Source organism: Triticum dicoccoides, chromosome 4A (assembly GCF_002162155.2).
Source record: "Triticum dicoccoides isolate Atlit2015 ecotype Zavitan chromosome 4A, WEW_v2.0, whole genome shotgun sequence".
NCBI classification, from domain to species: domain Eukaryota; kingdom Viridiplantae; phylum Streptophyta; class Magnoliopsida; order Poales; family Poaceae; genus Triticum; species Triticum dicoccoides.
In genome coordinates this window covers 608,130,029-608,148,719 of record NC_041386.1, presented here as the reverse complement: position 1 = coordinate 608,148,719, position 18,691 = coordinate 608,130,029, and the positions used below count along the sequence as shown (strand labels likewise).

The 18,691-nt window shown below is 43.4% G+C and overlaps 1 protein-coding gene across 1 annotated transcript; it reads right to left on the bottom strand.

Moving 5' to 3' along the window:
- Positions 1 to 14,365: 14,365 nt before the first annotated feature.
- Positions 14,366 to 16,335, bottom strand: LOC119283792. The gene is made up of 4 exons (XM_037563196.1): positions 15,477 to 16,335; positions 15,191 to 15,402; positions 14,426 to 15,099; positions 14,366 to 14,378 (listed from the first exon to the last, which is right to left on the bottom strand). Exons 1-4 carry the CDS (start codon positions 16,333 to 16,335, stop codon positions 14,366 to 14,368), a joined length of 1,758 nt encoding a protein of 585 aa, XP_037419093.1.
- Positions 16,336 to 18,691: the final 2,356 nt, after the last annotated feature.

Sequence of the window (18,691 nt, the reverse complement as noted above, 5' to 3'; positions counted from 1 at the left end):
CGTTGCTAGATGAACTCCTAGATGGATCTTGGTGAAATCGTAGGAAAAATTTTATTTTCTGCTACGTTCCCCAACAGTGGTATCAGAGCTAGGTCTATGCGTAATTCTTCTTGCGCGAGTAGAACACAATTTGTTGTGGGCGTAGATGTTGTCAACTTTCTTGCCGCTACTAGTCTTATCTTGCTTCAACGGTATTGTGGGATGAAGCGGCCCAGACCAACCTTACACGTATGCTTACGTGAGACCGGTTCCACCGAGTAACATGCACTAGTTGCATAAGGTGGCTGGCGGTTGTCTGTCTCTCCTACTTTAGTTGGAGCGGATTCGATGAAAAGGGTCCTTATGAAGGGTAAATAGAAGTTGACAAATCACGTTGTGGCTTTCACGTAGGTAAGAAAACGTTCTTGCTAGAACCCTACTTCAGCCACGTAAAACTTGCAACAACAATTAGAGGATGTCTAACTTGTTTTTGCAGCAAGTGCTTTGTGATATGATATGGCCAAAGTTGTGATGAATGATGAATGATCTATATGTGATGTCTGAGATGTTCATGCTATTGTAATAGGATTCATGACTTGCATGTCGATGAGTATGACAACCGGCAGGAGCCATAGGAGTTGTCTTTATTTTTTTGTATGACCTGCGTGTCATTGAGAAACGCCATGTAAATTACTTTACTTTATTGCTAAACGCGTTAGCCATAGTAGTAGAAGTAATAGTTGGCGAGCAACTTCATGGAGACACAATGATGGAGATCATGGTGTCATGCCGGTGACAAGATGATCATGGAGCCCCAAGATGGAGATCAAAGGAGCTATGTGATATTGGCCATATCATGTCACTATTATTATTTGATTGCATGTGATGTTTATCATGTTTTTATCTTGTTTACTTAGAACAACGGTAGTAAATAAGATGATCCCTCATAATAATTTCAAGAAAGTGTTCCCCCTAACTGTGCACCGTTGCCACAGTTCGTTGTTTCAATGCACCACGTGATGATCGGGTGTTTGATTCTAAACGTTCACATACAACGGGTGTAAGACAGATTTACACATGCAAACACTTAGGTTGACTTGACGAGCCTAGCATGTGTATAGACATGGCCTCGGAACACAGAAGACCGAAAGGTCGAGCATGAGTCGTATAGAAGATACGATCAACATGAAGATGTTCACCGACGTTGACTAGTCCGTCTCACGTGATGATCGGACACGGCCTAGTTGACTCGGATCATGTTATACTTAGATGACTAAAAGAGGGATGTCTATCTAAGTGGGAGTTCATTGAATAATTTTGATTAGATGAACTTAATTATCTTGAACTTAGTCTAAAATCTTTACAATATGTCTTGTAGATCAAATGGCCAACATAGTCCTCAACTTCAACGCGTTCCTAGAGAAAACCAAGCTGAAAGACGATGGCAGCAACTATATGGACTGGGTCCGAAACTTGAGGATCATCCTCATAGCTGCCAAGAAAGATTATGTCCTACAAGCACCGCTAGGTGATCCACCCGTCCCACAGAACCAAGACGTTATGAACGCTTGGCAGACACGTGCTGATGACTACTCCCTCGTTCAGTGCGGCATGCTTTACAGCCTAGAGCCGGGGCTCCAAAAGCGTTTTGAGAGACATGGAGCATATGAGATGTTCGAAGAGCTGAAAATGGTTTTCCAAGCTCATGCCCGGGTCGAGAGGTATGAAGTCTCTGACAAATTCTTTAGCTGTAAGATGGAGGAAAATAGTTCTGTCAGTGAGCACATACTCACTATGTCTGGGTTACATAACCGCTTGACTCAGCTGGGAGTTAATCTCCCGGATGATGCGGTCATTGACAGAATCCTCCAGTCGCTTCCACCAAGCTACAAGAGCTTTGTGATGAACTTCAATATGCAGGGGATGGAAAAGACCATTCCTGAGGTATTTGCAATGCTGAAATCAGCAGAGGTAGAAGTCAAGAAGGAACATCAAGTGTTGATGGTCAATAAAACCACTAAGTTCAAAAAGGGCAAGGGTAAAAAGAACTTCAAGAAGGACAGCAAGGGAGTTGCTGCGCCCGGCAAGCAAGCTGCTGGGAAGAAGCCAAAGAATGGACCCAAGCCCGAGACTGAGTGCTTTTATTGCAAGGGAAGTGGTCACTGGAAGCGGAACTGCCCCAAATACTTAGCGGACAAGAAGGCCGGCAAAACAAAAGGTATATATGATATACATGTAATTGATGTGTACCTTACTAGTACCCATAGTAGCTCCTGGGTATTTGATACCGGTGCAGTTGCTCACATTTGCAACTCAAAGCAGGGGCTGCGGAATAAGCGGAGACTGGCAAAGGACGAGGTGATGATGCGCGTCGGGAATGGTTCCAAGGTCAATGTGATCGCCGTCAGCACGCTACCTCTATATTTACCTTCGGGATTAGTTTTAAACCTTAATAATTGTTATTTAGTGCCAGCTTTGAGCATGAACATTGTATCGGGATCTCGTTTAATTCGAGATGGCTACTCATTTAAATCCGAGAATAATGGTTGTTCTATTTATATGAGAGATATGTTTTATGGTCATGCTCCTATGGTGAATGGTTTATTCTTAATGAATCTCGAGCGTAATGCTACACATATTCATAGTGTGAGTACCAAAAGATGTAAGGTTGATAATGATAGTCCCACATACTTGTGGCACTGCCGCCTTGGTCACATAGGTGTCAAACGCATGAAGAAGCTCCATGCAGATGGACTTTTAGAGTCTCTTGATTACGAATCATTTGACACGTGCGAGCCATGCCTCATGGGTAAGATGACCAAGACTCCGTTCTCAGGAACAATGGATCAAGCAACCAACTTATTGGAAATCATACATACTGATGTGTGCGGTCCAATGAGTGTTGAGACTCGTGGTGGCTATCGTTATGTTCTCACCCTCACTGATGATTTGAGTAGATATGGGTATGTCTACTTAATGAAACACAAGTCTGAAACCTTTCAAAGGTTCAAGGAATTTCAGAGTGAGGTTGAGAATCAACGTGATAGGAAAATCAAGTTTCTACGATCAGATCGTGGAGGAGAATACTTGAGTCACGAATTTGGCACACACTTAAGAAAATGTGGAATAGTTTCACAACTCACGCCGCCTGGAACACCTCAGCGTAATGGTGTGTCCGAACGTCATAATCGCACTCTATTAGATATGGTACGATCTATGATGTCTCTTACCGATTTACCGCTATCTTTTTGGGGCTATGCTTTAGAGACTGCCGCATTCACTTTAAATAGGGCTCCGTCGAAATCCGTTGAGACGGCACCGTTTGAATTATGGTTTGGGAAGAAACCTAAGCTGTCGTTTCTGAAAGTTTGGGGATGCGATGCTTATGTCAAGAAACTTCAACCTGAAAAGCTCGAACCCAAGTCGGAAAAATGTGTCTTCATAGGATACCCTAAAGAAACTGTTGGGTATACCTTCTACCTCAGATCCGAAGGCAAGATCTTTGTTGCCAAGAATGGATTCTTTCTAGAGAAAGAGTTTCTCTCGAAAGAAGTAAGTGGGAGGAAAGTAGAACTTGATGAAGTATTACCTCTTGAACCGGAAAATGGCGCAACTCAAGAAAATGTTCCTGAGGTGCCTGCACCAACTAGAGAGGAAGTCATTGATGATGATCAAGATACTTCTGATCAAGCACCTACTGAAATTCGAAGGTCCACAAGGACACGTTCCGCACCAGAGTGGTACGGCAACCCTGTCTTGGAAATCATGTTGTTAGACAACGGTGAACCTTCGAACTATGAAGAAGCGATGGCGGGCCCGGATTCCGACAAATGGCTAGAAGCCATGAAATCCGAGATAGGATCCATGTATGAAAACGAAGTATGGACTTTGACTGACTTTCCCGTTGAACGGCGAGCCATAGAAAATAAATGGATCTTTAAGAAGAAGACAGACGCGGATGGTAATGTGACCATCTATAAAGCTAGGCTTGTCGCTAAGGATTATCGACAAGTTCAAGGGGTTGACTACGATGAGACTTTCTCACCGGTAGCGAAGCTGAAGTCCGTCCGAATCATGTTAGCTATTGCCGCATTTTATGATTATGAAATATGGCAGATGGACGTCAAAACGGCATTCCTTAATGGTTTCCTTAAGGAAGAATTGTATATGATACAGCCGGAAGGTTTTGTCGATCCTAAGAATGCTGACAAGGTGTGCAAGCTCCAACGCTCGATTTATGGGCTGGTGCAAGCATCTCGGAGTTGGAACATTCGCTTTGATGAGATGATCAAAGCGTTTGGGTTTATGCAGACTTATGGAGAAGCCTGCGTTTACAAGAAAATGAGTGGGAGCTCTGTAGCATTTCTCATACTATATGCAGATGACATACTTTTGATGGGAAATGATATAGAACTCTTGGACAGCATCACGGCCTACTTGAATAAGAGTTTTTCAATGAAGGACCTTGGTGAAGCTGCTTATATATTAGGCATCAAGATCTATAGAGATAGATCAAGACGCCTCATAGGTCTTTCACAAAGCACATACCTTGATAAGATATTGAAGAAGTTCAATATGGATCAATCTAAGAAGGGGTTCTTGCCTGTGTTACAAGGTATGAAATTGAGCTCAGCTCAGTGTCCGACCACGGCAGAAGATATAGAAGAGATGAGTGTCATCCCCTATGCCTCAGCCATAGGTTCTATTATGTATGCCATGCTGTGTACCAGACCTGATGTAAACCTTGCCGTAAGTTTGGTAGGAAGGTACCAAAGTAATCCCGGCAAGGAACACTGGACAGCGGTCAAGAATATCCTGAAGTACCTGAAAAGGACTAAGGAAATGTTTCTCGTTTATGGAGGTGACGAAGAGCTCGTCGTAAAGGGTTACGTTGACGCTAGCTTCGACACAGATCTGGATGACTCTAAGTCACAGACCGAATACGTGTATATTTTGAATGGTGGGGCAGTAAGCTGGTGCAGTTGTAAGCAGAGCGTCGTGGCAGGATCTACATGTGAAGCGGAGTACATGGCAGCCTGGGAGGCAGCACATGAAGCAATATGGGTGAAGGAGTTCATCACCGACCTAGGAGTCATGCCCAATGCGTCGGGGCCAATCAAACTCTTTTGTGACAACACTGGAGCTATTGCACTTGCCAAGGAGCCCAGGTTTCACAAGAAGACAAGGCACATCAAGCGTCGCTTCAACTCCATCCGTGAAAATGTTCAAGGTGGAGACATAGAGATTTGTAAAGTACATATGGACCTGAATGTAGCAGATCCGTTGACTAAACCTCTCCCTAGGGCAAAACATGATCAACACCAGAATTCCATGGGTGTTCGATTCATCACAATGTAACTAGATTATTGACTCTAGTGCAAGTGGGAGACTGTTGGAAATATGCCCTAGAGGCAATAATAAAAGCATTATTATTATATTTCCTTGTTCATGATAATTGTCTTTATTCATGCTATAATTGTATTATCCGGAAATCGTAATACATGTGTGAATAATAGACACCAACATGTCCCTAGTAAGCCTCTAGTTGACTAGCTCGTTGATCAATAGATAGTCATGGTTTCCTGACTATGGACATTGGATGTCATTGATAACGATATCACATCATTAGGAGAATGATGTGATGGACAAGACCCAATCCTAAACATAGCATAAGATCGTGTAGTTCGTTTGCTAGAGTTTTTCCAATGTCAAGTATCCTTTCCTTAGACCATGAGATCGTGTAACTCCCGGATACCGTAGGAGTGCTTTGGGTGTACCAAACGTCACAACGTAACTGGGTGACTATAAAGGTAGACTACGGGTATCTCCGAAAGTGTCTGTTGGGTTGACACGGATCAAGACTGGGATTTGTCACTCCGTATGACGGAGAGGTATCACTGGGCCCACTCGGTAATGCATCATCATAATGAGCTCAAAGTGACCAAGTGTCTGGTCATGGGATCATGCATTATGGTACGAGTAAAGTGACTTGCCGGTAATGAGATTGAACGAGGTATTGGGATACCGACGATCGAATCTCGGGCAAGTAACATATCGATTGACAAAGGGAATTGCATACGGGGTTGCTTGAATCCTCGACATCGTCGTTCATCCGATGAGATCATCGTGGAGCATGTGGGAGCCAACATGGGTATCCAGATCCCGTTGTTGGTTATTGACCGGAGAGTCCTCTCGGTCATGTCTGCATGTCTCCCGAACCCGTGGGGTCTACACACTTAAGGTTCGGTGACGCTAGGGTTGTAGGGATATGTATATGCAGTAGCCCGAATGTTGTTCGGAGTCCCGTATGAGATCCCGGACGTCACGAGGAGTTCCAGAATGGTCCGGAGGTAAAGATTTATATATGGGAAGTCCTGTTTCTGCCATCGGGACAAGTTTCGGGGTCATCGGTATTGTACCGGGACCACCGGAAGGGTCCCGAGGGTCCATCGGGTGGGGCCACCCATCCCGGGGGGGCACATGGGCTGTAGGGGGTGCGCCTTGGCCTACATGGGCCAAGGGCACCAGCCCCAAGAGGCCCATGCGCCTAGGGTTTCAAGGGGGAAGAGTCCTAGGAGGGGAAGGCACCTCCTAGGTGCCTTGGGGGGAGGGAAACCTCCCTTGGCCCCCGCCCCACCCTAGGAGATTGGATCTCCTAGGTCCGGCGCCCCCCCCCCTTGGCCCTCCTATATATAGTGGGGGAAGGAGGGCTTTTCTCCCACGCCTTTGGTTGCCTCCTTCTCCCTCTCCAACACCTCCTCTTCCTCCATAGCGCTTGGCGAAGCCCTGACGGAGTACTGCAGCTCCATCACCACCACACCATCGTGCTGTTGCCGGAGCCATCTTCCTCAACCTCTCCTTCCCTCTTGCTGGATCAAGAAGAAGGAGACGTTACGCCAACCGTACGTGTGTTGAACGCGGAGGTGTCGTCTGTTCGGTGCTAGGATCTTCGGTGATTCGAATCACGTCGAGTACGACTTCCTCATCCCCGTTCTTTGAACGCTTCCGCTCACGATCTACAAGGTACATAGATGCATCTAATCACTCGTTGCTAGATGAACTCCTAGATGGATCTTGGTGAAACCGTAGGAAAAATTTTATTTTCTGCTACGTTCCCCAACATAACCATCTTCGATTAACGAGCTAGTCAAGTAGAGGCATACTAGTGACACTCTGTTTGTCTATGTATTCACACATGTATTATGTTTCCGGTTAATACAATTCTAGCATGAATAATAAACATTTATCATGAAATAAGGAAATAAATAATAACTTTATTATTACCTCTAGGGCATATTTCCTTCAGTCTCCCACTTGCACTAGAGTCAATAATCTAGTTCACATCGCCATGTGATCTAACATCAATAGTTCACATCTTTATGTGGTTAACACCCATAGTTCACATCGATATGTGACTAGCACCCAAAGGGTTTACTAGAGTCAGTAATCTAGTTCACATTGCTATGTGATTAACACCCAAAGAGTACTAAGGTGTGATCATGTTTTGCCTGTGAGAGAAGTTTAGTCAACGGGTCTGCCATATTCAGATCCGTAAGTATTTTGCAATTTTCTATGTCTACAATACTCTGCACGGAGCTACTTTAGCTAATTGCTCCCACTTTCATTATGTATCCAGATGAAGACTAAGAGTCATCCGGATCAGCGCCAAAACTTGTATCGACGTAACCCTTTTACGACGAACCTTTTGTCACCTCCATAATCGAGAAACATATCCTTATTCCACTAAGGATAATTTTGACCGCTGTCCAGTGATCTACTCCTAGATCACTATTGTACTCCCTTGCCAAAATTAGTGTAGGGTATACAATAGGTCTGGTACACAGCATGGCATACTTTATAGAACCTATGGCCAAGGCATAGGGAATGACTTTCATTCTCATTCTATTTTCTGCCGTGGTCAGGCTTTGAGTCTTACTCAACTTCACACCTTGTAACACAGGCAAGAATTCTTTCTTTGACTGTTCCATTTTGAACTACTTCAAAATCTTGTCAAGGTATGTACTCATTGAAAAAACTTATCAAGCGTCTTGATCTATCTCTATAGATCTTGATGCTCAATATGTAAGCAGCTTCACCGAGGTTTTCTTTGAAAAAAAATCCTTTCAAACACTCCTTTATGCTTTGTAGAATAATTCTACATTATTTCCGATCAACAATATGTCATACACATATACTTATCAGAAATGTTGTAGTGCTCCCACTCACTTTCTTGTAATTACAGGCTTCACCACAAGTCTGTATAAAACTATATGCTTTGATCAACTTATCAAAGCGTATATTCCAACTCCGAGATGCTTGCACCAGTCCATAGATGGATCGCTGGAGCTTGCATATTTTGTTAGCACCTTTAGGATTGACAAAACCTTCTGGTTGTATCATATACAACTCTTCTTTAAATTCATTAAGGAATGTAGTTTTGTTTATCCATTTGCCAGATTTCATAAAATTGCGGCAATTGCTAACATGATTTGGACAGACTTAAGCATCGCTACGAGTGAGAAAAATTTCATCATAGTCAACACCTTGAACTTTGTCAAAAACATTTTTCGATAAGTCTAGCTTTGTAGATAGTAACACTACTATCAGCATCCGTCTTCCTCTTGAAGATCCATTTTTTCTATGGCTTGCTGATCATCGGGCAAATCCATCAAAGTCCATACTTTGTTCTCATACATGGATCATATCTCAGATTTCATGGCCTCAAACCATTTCGTGGAATCTGGGCTCATCATTGCTTCCTCATAGTTCGCAAGTTCGTCATGGTCTAGTAACATGACTTCCAGAACAGGATTACCGTACCACTCTGGTGCGGATCTCACTCTGGTTAACCTACGAGATTCGGTAGTAACTTGATCTGAAGTTATATGATCATTATCATTAGCTTCCTCACTAATTGGTGTAGTAGTCACAGGAACAGATTTCTGTGATGAAGTACTTTCCAATAAGGGAGAAGGTACAATTACCTTATCAAGTTCTACTTTCCTCCCACTCACTTCTTTCGAGAGAAACTCCTTCTCTAGAAAGGTTCCATTCTCAGCAACGAACATCTTGCCTTCGATCTGTGATAGAAGGTGTACCCAACATTTTTCTTTTGGGTATCCTATGAAGACGCACTTCTCCGATTTGGGTTTGAGCTTATCAGGTTGAAACTTTTCCACATAAGCATTGCAACCTCAAACTTTAAGAAACGACAGCTTAGGTTTCTTGTCAAACCATAGTTCATACGGTGTCGTCTCAACGGATTTAGATGGTGCCCTATTTAACGTGAATGCAGCTGTCTCTAATGCATAATCCCAAAACAATAGTGGTAGATTGGTAAGAGACATCATAGTTCGCACCATATCTAATAAAGTACGGTTATGATGTTCGGACACACCATTATGCTGTGGTGTTCCAGGTGGCGTGAGTAGTGAAACTATTTCACATTGGTTTTAACTAAAGGCCAAACTCGTAACTCAAATATTTTACTTCTGCGATCATATCGTAGAAACTTTTTATTTTTGTTACGATGATTCTCCACTTCACTCTGAAATTCTTTGAACTTTTCAAATGTTTCAGACTTGTGTTTCATCAAGTAGATATACCCATATCTGCTCAAATCATCTGTGAAGGTCAAAAAATAACGATACCCGCCGCGAGCCTCAACACTCATTGGATCACATACATCAGTATGTATTATTTCCAATAAGTCAGTTGCTCACTCCATTGTTCCGAAGAACGGAGTCTTAGTCATCTTGCCCATGAGGCATGTTTTGCAAGCATCAACTGATTCATAATCAAGTGATTCCAAAATCCCATCAGCATGGAGTTTCTTCATGCGCTTTACACCAATATGACCTAAACGGCAGTGCCACAAATAAGTTGCACTATCATTATTAATTTTGCATCTTTTGGTTTCAATATTATGATTATGTGTATCACTATGATCGAGATCCAATGAACTATTTTCATTGGGTGTGTAACCATATAAGGTTTTATTCTTGTAAACAGAACAATAATTTATTCTTTTACTTAAATGAATAACTGTATTAAAATAAACATGATCAAATCATATTCATGCTCAACGCAAACACCAAATAACACTTATTTAGGTTCAACACTAATCCCGAAATTATAGGGAGTGTGCGATGATGATCATATCAATCTTGGAACCACTTCCAACACACATCGTCACTTCACCCTTAACTAGTCTCTGTTTATTCTGCAACTCCCATTTCGAGTTACTAATCTTAGCAACTGAACTAGTATCAAATACTGAGGGGTTGCTATAAACACTAGTAAAGTACACATCACTAACATGTATATCAAATATACTTATGTTCACTTTGCCATCCTTCTTATCTGCCAATCACTTGGGGTAGTTCCGCTTCCAGTGACCAGTCCCTTTGCAGTAGAAACACTTAGTCTCAGGCTTAGGACCAGACTTGGGCTTCTTCACTTGAGCAGCAACTTGCTTGCTGTTCTTCTTGAAGTTCCCCTTCTTCCCTCTGCCCTTTTCTTGAAACTAGTGGTCTTGTCTACCATCAACACTTGATGTTTTTCTTGATTTCTACCTTTGTCAATTTCCGCATTATGAAGAGCTTGGGAATCGTTTCCGTTATCCCTTGCATATCATAGTTCATCACGAAGTTCTACTAACTTGGTGATGGTGACTAGAGAATTCTGTCAATCACTATCTTATCTGGAAGATTAACTCCCACTTGATTCAAGCGATTGAAGTACTCAGACAATTTGAGCACATGCTCACTAGTTGAGCGATTCTCCTCCATCTTTTAGCTATAGAACTTGTTGGAGACTTCATATCTCTCAACTCGGGTATTTGCTTGAAATATTAACTTCAACTCCTGGAACATCTCATATGGTCCATGACGTTCAAAACGTCTTTGAAGTCCCGATTCTAAGCGGTTAAGCATGGTGCACTTAAACTATCAAGTAGTCATCATATTGAGCTAGCCAAACGTTCATAACGTCTGTATCTGCTCCTGCAATAGGTCTGTCACCTAGCGGTGCATCAAGGACATAATTCTTCTGTGCAGCAATGAGGATAAACCTCAGATCATGGATCCAATCCGCATCATTGCTACTAACATCTTTCAACACAATTTTCTCTAGGAACATATCAAAATAAACACAGGGAAGCAACAACGCGAGCTATTGATCTACAACATAATTTGCAAAATACTACCAGGACTAAGTTCATGATAAATTTAAGTTCAATTTATCATATTACTTAAGAAGTCCCACTTAGATAGACATCCCTCTAATCCTCTAAGTGATTACGTGATCCAAATCAACTAAACCATGTCCGATCATCACGTGAGATGGAGTAGTTTCATTGGTGAACATCGCTATGTTGATCATATCTACTATATGATTCACGCTTGACCTTTCGGTCTCCGTGTTCCGAGGCCATATCTGTATATGCTTGGCTCGTCAAGTATAACCTGAGTATTCCGCGTGTGCAACTGTTTTGCACCCGTTGTATTTGAACGTAGAGCCTATCACACCCGATCATCACGTGGTGTCTCAGCACGAAGAACTTTCACAATGGTGCATACTCAGGGAGAACACTTCTTGATAATTAGTGAGAGATCATCTTATAATGCTACCGTCAATCAAAGCAAGATAAGATGCATAAAAGATAAACATCACATGCAATCAATATAAGTGATATGATATGGCCATCATCATCTTGTGCTTGTGATCTCCATCTTCGAAGCACCGTCGTGATCACCATCGTCACCGGCGCGACACCTTGATCTCCATCGTAGCATCGTTGTCGTCTCGCCAATCTTATGCTTCCACGACTATCGCTACCGCTTAGTGATAAAGTAAAGCATTACAGCGCGATTGGATTGCATACAATAAAGCGACAACCATATGGCTCCTGCCAGTTGCCGATAACTTGGTTACAAAACATGATCATCTCATACAATAAAATTTAGCATCATGTCTTGACCATATCACATCACAACATGCCCTGCAAAAACAAGTTAGACGTCCTCTACTTTGTTGTTGCAAGTTTTACGTGGCTGCTACGGGCTTAAGCAAGAACCAATCTTACCTACGCATCAAAACCACAACGATAGTTTGTCAAGTTGGTGTTGTTTTAACCTTCGCAAGGACCGGGCGTAGCCACACTCGGTTCAACTAAAGTTGGAGAAACTGTCACCCGCTAGCCACCTTTGTGCAAAGAACGTCAGGAGAACCGGTCTCGCGTAAGCATACGCGTAATGTCGGTCCGGGCCGCTTCGTCCAACAATACCGCCGAACCAAAGTATGACATGCTGGTAAGCAGTATGACTTATATGCCCACAACTCACTTGTGTTCTACTCGTGCAAATAACATCAACACATAAAACCTAGGCTCAGATGCCACTGTTGGGTTTCGTAGTAATTTCAAAAAAATTCCTACTCACACGCAAGATCATGGTGATGCATAGCAACGAGAGGGGGAGAGTGTGATCTACGTACCCTTGTAGATCGACAACGGAAGCGTTAACTTGGTTGATGTAGTCGTACGTCTCCACGGCCCAACCAATCAAGCACCGAAACTACGGCACCTCTGAGTTCTAGCACACGTTCAGCTCGATGACGATCCCCGAACTCCGATCCAGCAAAGTGTCGGGGAAGAGTTCCGTCAGCACGACGGCGTGGTGACGATCTTGATGTACTACCGTCGCAGGGCTTCGCCTAAGCACCGCTACAATATTATCGAGGACTATGGTGGAAGGGGGCACCGCACACGGCTAAGAATATGATCATGTGGATCAACTTGTGTCTAGGGGTGCTCCCTGCCCCCGTATATAAAGGAGCAAGGGGAGGAGGCCGGCCGGCCCTATAGGCGCGCCAAGGAGGAGTCCTCCTCCTAGTAGGAGTAGGACTCCTACTAGGAGGGGGAAGGAAGTGGGGAGAGAGAGGGAAAGGGGGGCGCCGCCCCCCCCCCCCCCTCTCCTAGTCCAATTCGGACCAGGGGGGAGGAGGCGCACGGCCCACCTTTGGCTGCCCCTCTCTCTCTCCACTAAAGCCCATATGGCCCATTACTTCTCCCGGGGGGTTCCGGTAACCCTCCGGCTCTCCGGTTTTCTCCGAAATCACCCGGAACACTTCCGGTGTCCGAATATAGCCGTCCAATATATCAATCTTTATGTCTCGACCATTTCGAGACTCCTCGTCATGTCCGTGATCACATCCGGGACTCCGAACTAACTTCGGTACATCAAAACTCATAAACTCATAATATAACTATCATCAAAACCTTAAGCGTGCGGACCCTACGGGTTCGAGAACAATGTAGACATGACCGAGACATGTCTCCGGTCAATAACCAATAGCGGAACCTGGATGCTCATATTGGCTCCTATATATTCTATGAAGATCTTTATCGGTCAGACCGCATAACAACATACGTTGTTCCCTTTGTCATCGGTATGTTACTTGCCCGAGATTCGATCGTCGGTATCTCAATACCTAGTTCAATCTCGTTACCGGCAAGTCTCTTTACTCGTTCCGTAATACATCATCTCGCAACTAACTCATTAGTTGCAATGCTTGCAAGGCTTATGTGATGTGCATTACCGAGAGGGCCTAGAGATACCTCTCCGACAATCGGAGTGACAAATCCTAATCTCGAAATACGCCAACCCAACATGTACCTTTGGAGACACCTGTAGAGCGCCTTTATAATCACCCATTTACGTTGTGACGTTTGGTAGCACACAAAGTGTTCCTCCAGCAAACGGGAGTTGCATAATCTCATAGTCATAGGAACATGTATAAGTCATGAAGAAAGCAATAGCAACATACTAAACGATCGGGTGCTAAGCTAATGGAATGGGTCATGTCAATCACATCATTCTCCTAATGATGTGATCCCGTTAATCAAATAACAACTCTTTTGTTTATGTTAGGAAACATAACCATCTTCGATTAACGAGCTAGTCAAGTAGAGGCATAGTAGTGACACTCTGTTTGTCTATGTATTCACACATGTATTATGTTCCCGGTTAATACAATTCTAGCATGAATAATAAACATTTATCATGAAATAAGGAAATAAATAATAACTTTATTATTGCCTCTAGGGCATATTTCCTTCAAAAGTATGTCTAGAGGAACTGAAATATTTATAAGAGGTTCAGAAAAATTACCTGATGTCCTGTCTTCCTCATCTGAAGCCTAGGCCTTAGAGTCTTGTTGCAATTTGTATACCTATGTCCCTCCAAACCACAATTTCCATAGGTGATAGTACCCATCCTACTAGTGTCTCTAGGAGCTGGAACCTCAAACTCACCCTTCCTCCTTGCTGTCTGCTTTTTCTGCCTTTTCTTTGAACACAGGAGGCTGGATATCTGGAGTGTTTGTATCAGGCCAGCAATCTGGACCAGGAATAGGGAAAATTATTGCTTTATATGCCTCCAGGTACATTGGCTTCTTGAAGAATTCATTAACATAGTCTTCAGGATGGAGCTTTTGCTTTGTCAATGCAGATATGGCATGACTGCAAGGACAACCTGTCATGTCCCATCTCTTGCAGTCACATGTACATGTTTCCATGTCCACACAATATTGGTTTTCTTTGCTTGTTACTTGCCAAATTGTCTCACCAGCTCTGTCAGCCTGGCAGTGCTTGGCATACTTTTTGTTCTCTTCTAAAATCTCTGAGTAATTTGGTGTGATTGTCCACCTACATGTCTGCAACTTCTCCCTAGTCTGCTGCCTCTTTATCATCTGCTTGGTTCTAATCCCTTCAAACATTGTCCTTATTGGTTTGGCTCTAACATCAAGTATCATCTTGTTGAAGACTTCACTAAGGTTGTTCATAACTAGATCTGTTTTGCAAGTATGATCCATAGCATACCTAGCCCAAGCAGAGACCTCTATATTTTTAAGCCATTTCCAAGCATCCTCAGACTGTGCTTTTAGAGCTGCCATCCCTAATTCATGCCCATGCCTAGTGTAAGAGTAGCTAGCCTGGTCAACACACTGCTTTAGTTCTTTGCTTCTATACCCAGCTGCTTGAAAGTTTGCATATATGTGCCTAAGACAGAATCTTTGAGGTGAATCAGGGAACACCTCATTTATTGCCTTAAGTAACCCCTATACATTCAGAAAACAGGGTCACACATGAACACACTGAAATAATTCCATAAAGTACTAATACTATAGCATCAATGATTTACTTGCTAACCTTTTGCCTGTCAGATATTATTGTGTATGTTCCAAATTTGTTACCACTACCAATGCAGCATCTCAGCTGAGTTAAAAACCAAGTCCAACTTTCTCCATCTTCCTTGTCAACCACACCAAAAGCTATGGGGTAGATGTTGTTGTTGCAATCCCTTCCTGTGGCAGCAAGAATTTGTTGTCCAGTGGTTAACTTGATGAAACACCCATCAAGCCCTGGATGCAGTAAAACATTAGCTACAGGCCAAATATGACCCAAAATTCAGAACAGTAAATTCAACAACAATTACCTATAAATGGTCTGCAACCATTCAGAAACCCTTCCTTTGATGCTGCCAGACAATAGAACATGTACTTGAATCTAGGAGTGGGTGCAGGATTTTCTGGGTCAACAAATGTTGTTACAATACATCTGCTCCCAGGGTTTGTGTCAAGAACAGCTTGAAGATAATCCCTCAGTCTCAAGTATTGTTGCTTGTGGTCACCTTGCACCACATCAACAGCCTTCCTCCTTGCCCTATATGCCACACTTCTTGAAACATCAACTGAAAACTTAGTCTTAGTCTTTTTTATTAATGCATCCACAGGAGCTCTAATGTCATCTCTCAATGCTGGTTGTACTGATTTGGACAACCACTTTGTAGTAACCTTTGTGTTCTCTGCACATGCTCCACAAGTGTGCAGCATATCACACTTCTTGATGCAGAAAGTTTGCTCATGAGCTATCTTAGAGGCACAGATATAAAAATCACATCCATGTGCTCTCTCTGAGCACCAAACAATAATCCTATCAGGGGCATTTCTGTGATACTGGAAATTCCTCAAAGTCCTGATGTGAAAATCCCTAAGTGCATCTCTGAACACATAAACATTGGTGAAGCACAATCCCTTACAAAACTGTTCTTGTGGATCTGGAAGCTTTTCATTGAACCATACCCTTTCCTTCATCTTCTTAAACCTTCTCTTCCTACCACTTGGTAGTTTGAAAGCTCCTTCAATCTCATCTTCTTCATCACTAATTCCAGGATCACCAGGAAAACAAAATTCATCTGCTTCAGGAAACCAGTCTAGTTTTTCCTTCTTCTCAACCTCATGGTGTGATCTACTTGTTGGACCAGGATTTCTCACTGCCTTCAGCTTCTGGACCATTGATCTATTTTGTTTTGCAGCTTCTTCTTCAGAGGAGGAGCCTATATGTAATTCCACATTGTTGCCATCTTCATCAAAAAGAAATTCAAACACATCAGTGTCACCCTCAAAATGGTTAAGGTCAGCTTCTCTCTAAAGATTGTTCTTCTTAAGCTCATCCTTTCTGTCTTTGGTTGCATCCACCAGCTTCGTGCAACTTTGTTGTGTGTTAATACAATGTTCAGCAAAATAACTATCTCTATTTTCATCTGCATTAGAAGGCTCATCTGCTCTGACAACTCGTATGTTCACAGTCTTTTCCTTATCTCATTGGATCAACATCTGCTGCACATAATCTTCACAACCAACATGCTCTAGACCTTCTATTCCTTTCTCCTCATCAACAACATAGTACATATAATCATCAGCTCCACAGCCCTCAGACGTAATAAGAGAAACCAGATTAATATATGATATGTCTGACTGGTAAATTCTTCTAACCATAGATTCTCTGGCTAGAAAATGAAACCAAATTTCCCACTTTGGGTCATCAATACTGCAACATAGATTAAGATAGTTATAATTAAACGGCCTGGACAATAATAAGATTTCTCACAGTTAACTGTTTTTCAGTTCTCTGACAGCTTAGATTCACTGAAAACACAACGCAATGTTAAGGTTGCTAACAGATTTCAATTTATGCACAAACAGGGTTGTAATCTGAATCTAAGTGTGCAACTAGCCTATATATCATGCTTCTAAAATTATCCTAAAATTACATAAACATTATGAGAAATCAGATGCCATACCTCGCTCCGCCAGCAGGACGAGGAACCTTGCGCCGGCCTCGACCTACGCTTCTTCTCGTCGACGGTACTACAACCGGAGGCGGCCTCACCGACATCTAGGACGGCTGAGATTGCGGTTGGGAAGGCTGTGGAACCACGAAGCTTGTGCTGCCTAGCCAGTTATCAACCTCCGAGAAGCCGGCAACATCGCCTCCCACCACGTTGGGGGGGATGCCTCCAAGCGATTCGGCGCCGGAGTTTGCATCCACTGCCGCCATGAACGCCGTCGGCTAGGGTTAGGAGAAGAACTCGGGGGAGAGTGAGGGAGAGTGAGGGAGCGTGGGGACGAGCGGCCCGGTCGGCCAGCTTAGTCCTGGTCCGACCAGGTGCGACCGCGACGGCCGGGTCTAACGGCTGCGAGGGAGCGCCGTTAGCCGTTACCGCTGGGTCCACCTGGCATGTGGGCCACTGCTGTCAGAAACGGGTTTAAACGCTCTAAAACGGTCAATTTGTCAACTTGGTAGTTTTTAGTCACGCGCTTCCAATTTTTTGGTAGTTATCAGCCACTTTTTAAAAAGTGGTAGTTCTGTGGGATGGAAGACTCAATTATGGTAATTTTTTGTCAAAGTGCTTGCGGCAACCTTTACTCGCCAAGCTTGTTCACATAACAGCGCTGCTATGCACACGATGCCATCGGACCATTCATGCACAACATCACATATATATTCGTTCGTGCATATCATCGAGCACATATCAACGGCTGTATGGCCCATCGTGCCGCTGTCGTGCATGCATTCGTCGTCCGCAGAGCAGTTTCGTTCACATAAGGCCAACTTCAACAAGGTTCACGAAAATCGCTTCTAATTGCGCGATTGGTACGCTACATTAGACTTAACCAAACCCGCTACAAACGTCTGAATCACTTGTTTTCTCTTAGCCAGACTCACGTCGTGCGTGCAGAGGAGGAGAACGCGGCGCCAAACTCATGCGAGCGGAGAGATGGCTCCAACTCGCGCGTGTTCCCATAACAGCGGCGGGAGGAATTGGGTCATCTCCCGCTGAATCGGCCGCCTTGTTTAGCCCCCCTTCAGCTCACCGCCGAAACCAGACCCGCAAATTCTTTACCGACGAGCAAATAAGCAATAGTGATGCATGGTTCTTCTTCCTCCTTTTCTCCGGCATGTTTCACGTCTCCACGCTGCTCCGATGGTTGTAAGTTGAATCACTTCCTCTATTTGTTCGAGTTTAGACCTGTAAGCATGCGACAGGAGTAGATAAGTGAGCATGTGGTAGATCGAATGGTAGTGGTCCGTGGTGATGTTTCGGTAGCATGCTAGTTTTGCTTGTCAGCATTGATGATGTTCATGTTGTATTTCATGTCGGTTTTCGATGATGATCAGAGCTTGTGTCATTCTACAGTAGTATACGAGTATGGTGGATAGGTAGATGTGGTAGTGTGTTGAACTTCATGGTTTGCTTTGAGCTTCAAGCTCGGTCCATGTGTGGCGTGTTTAACTTCATTGGTTGGGCTCCATGTGTAGTATTATTTGTATTTGTTCCTGTGCATGTGTAGTGTGTTGAACTAGTTC

Coding starts and splice junctions, on each gene's coding strand:
- LOC119283792 (XM_037563196.1), bottom strand. CDS start 16,335: ATGGTCCAGAAGCTGAAGGCAGTGAGAAATCCTGGTCCAACAAGTAGA. Junction 15,403..15,476: donor TGGTTGCAGACCATTTATAG/GTAATTGTTGTT, acceptor TACTGCATCCAG/GGCTTGATGGGTGTTTCATC. Junction 15,100..15,190: donor TAATATCTGACAGGCAAAAG/GTTAGCAAGTAA, acceptor CTGAATGTATAG/GGGTTACTTAAGGCAATAAA.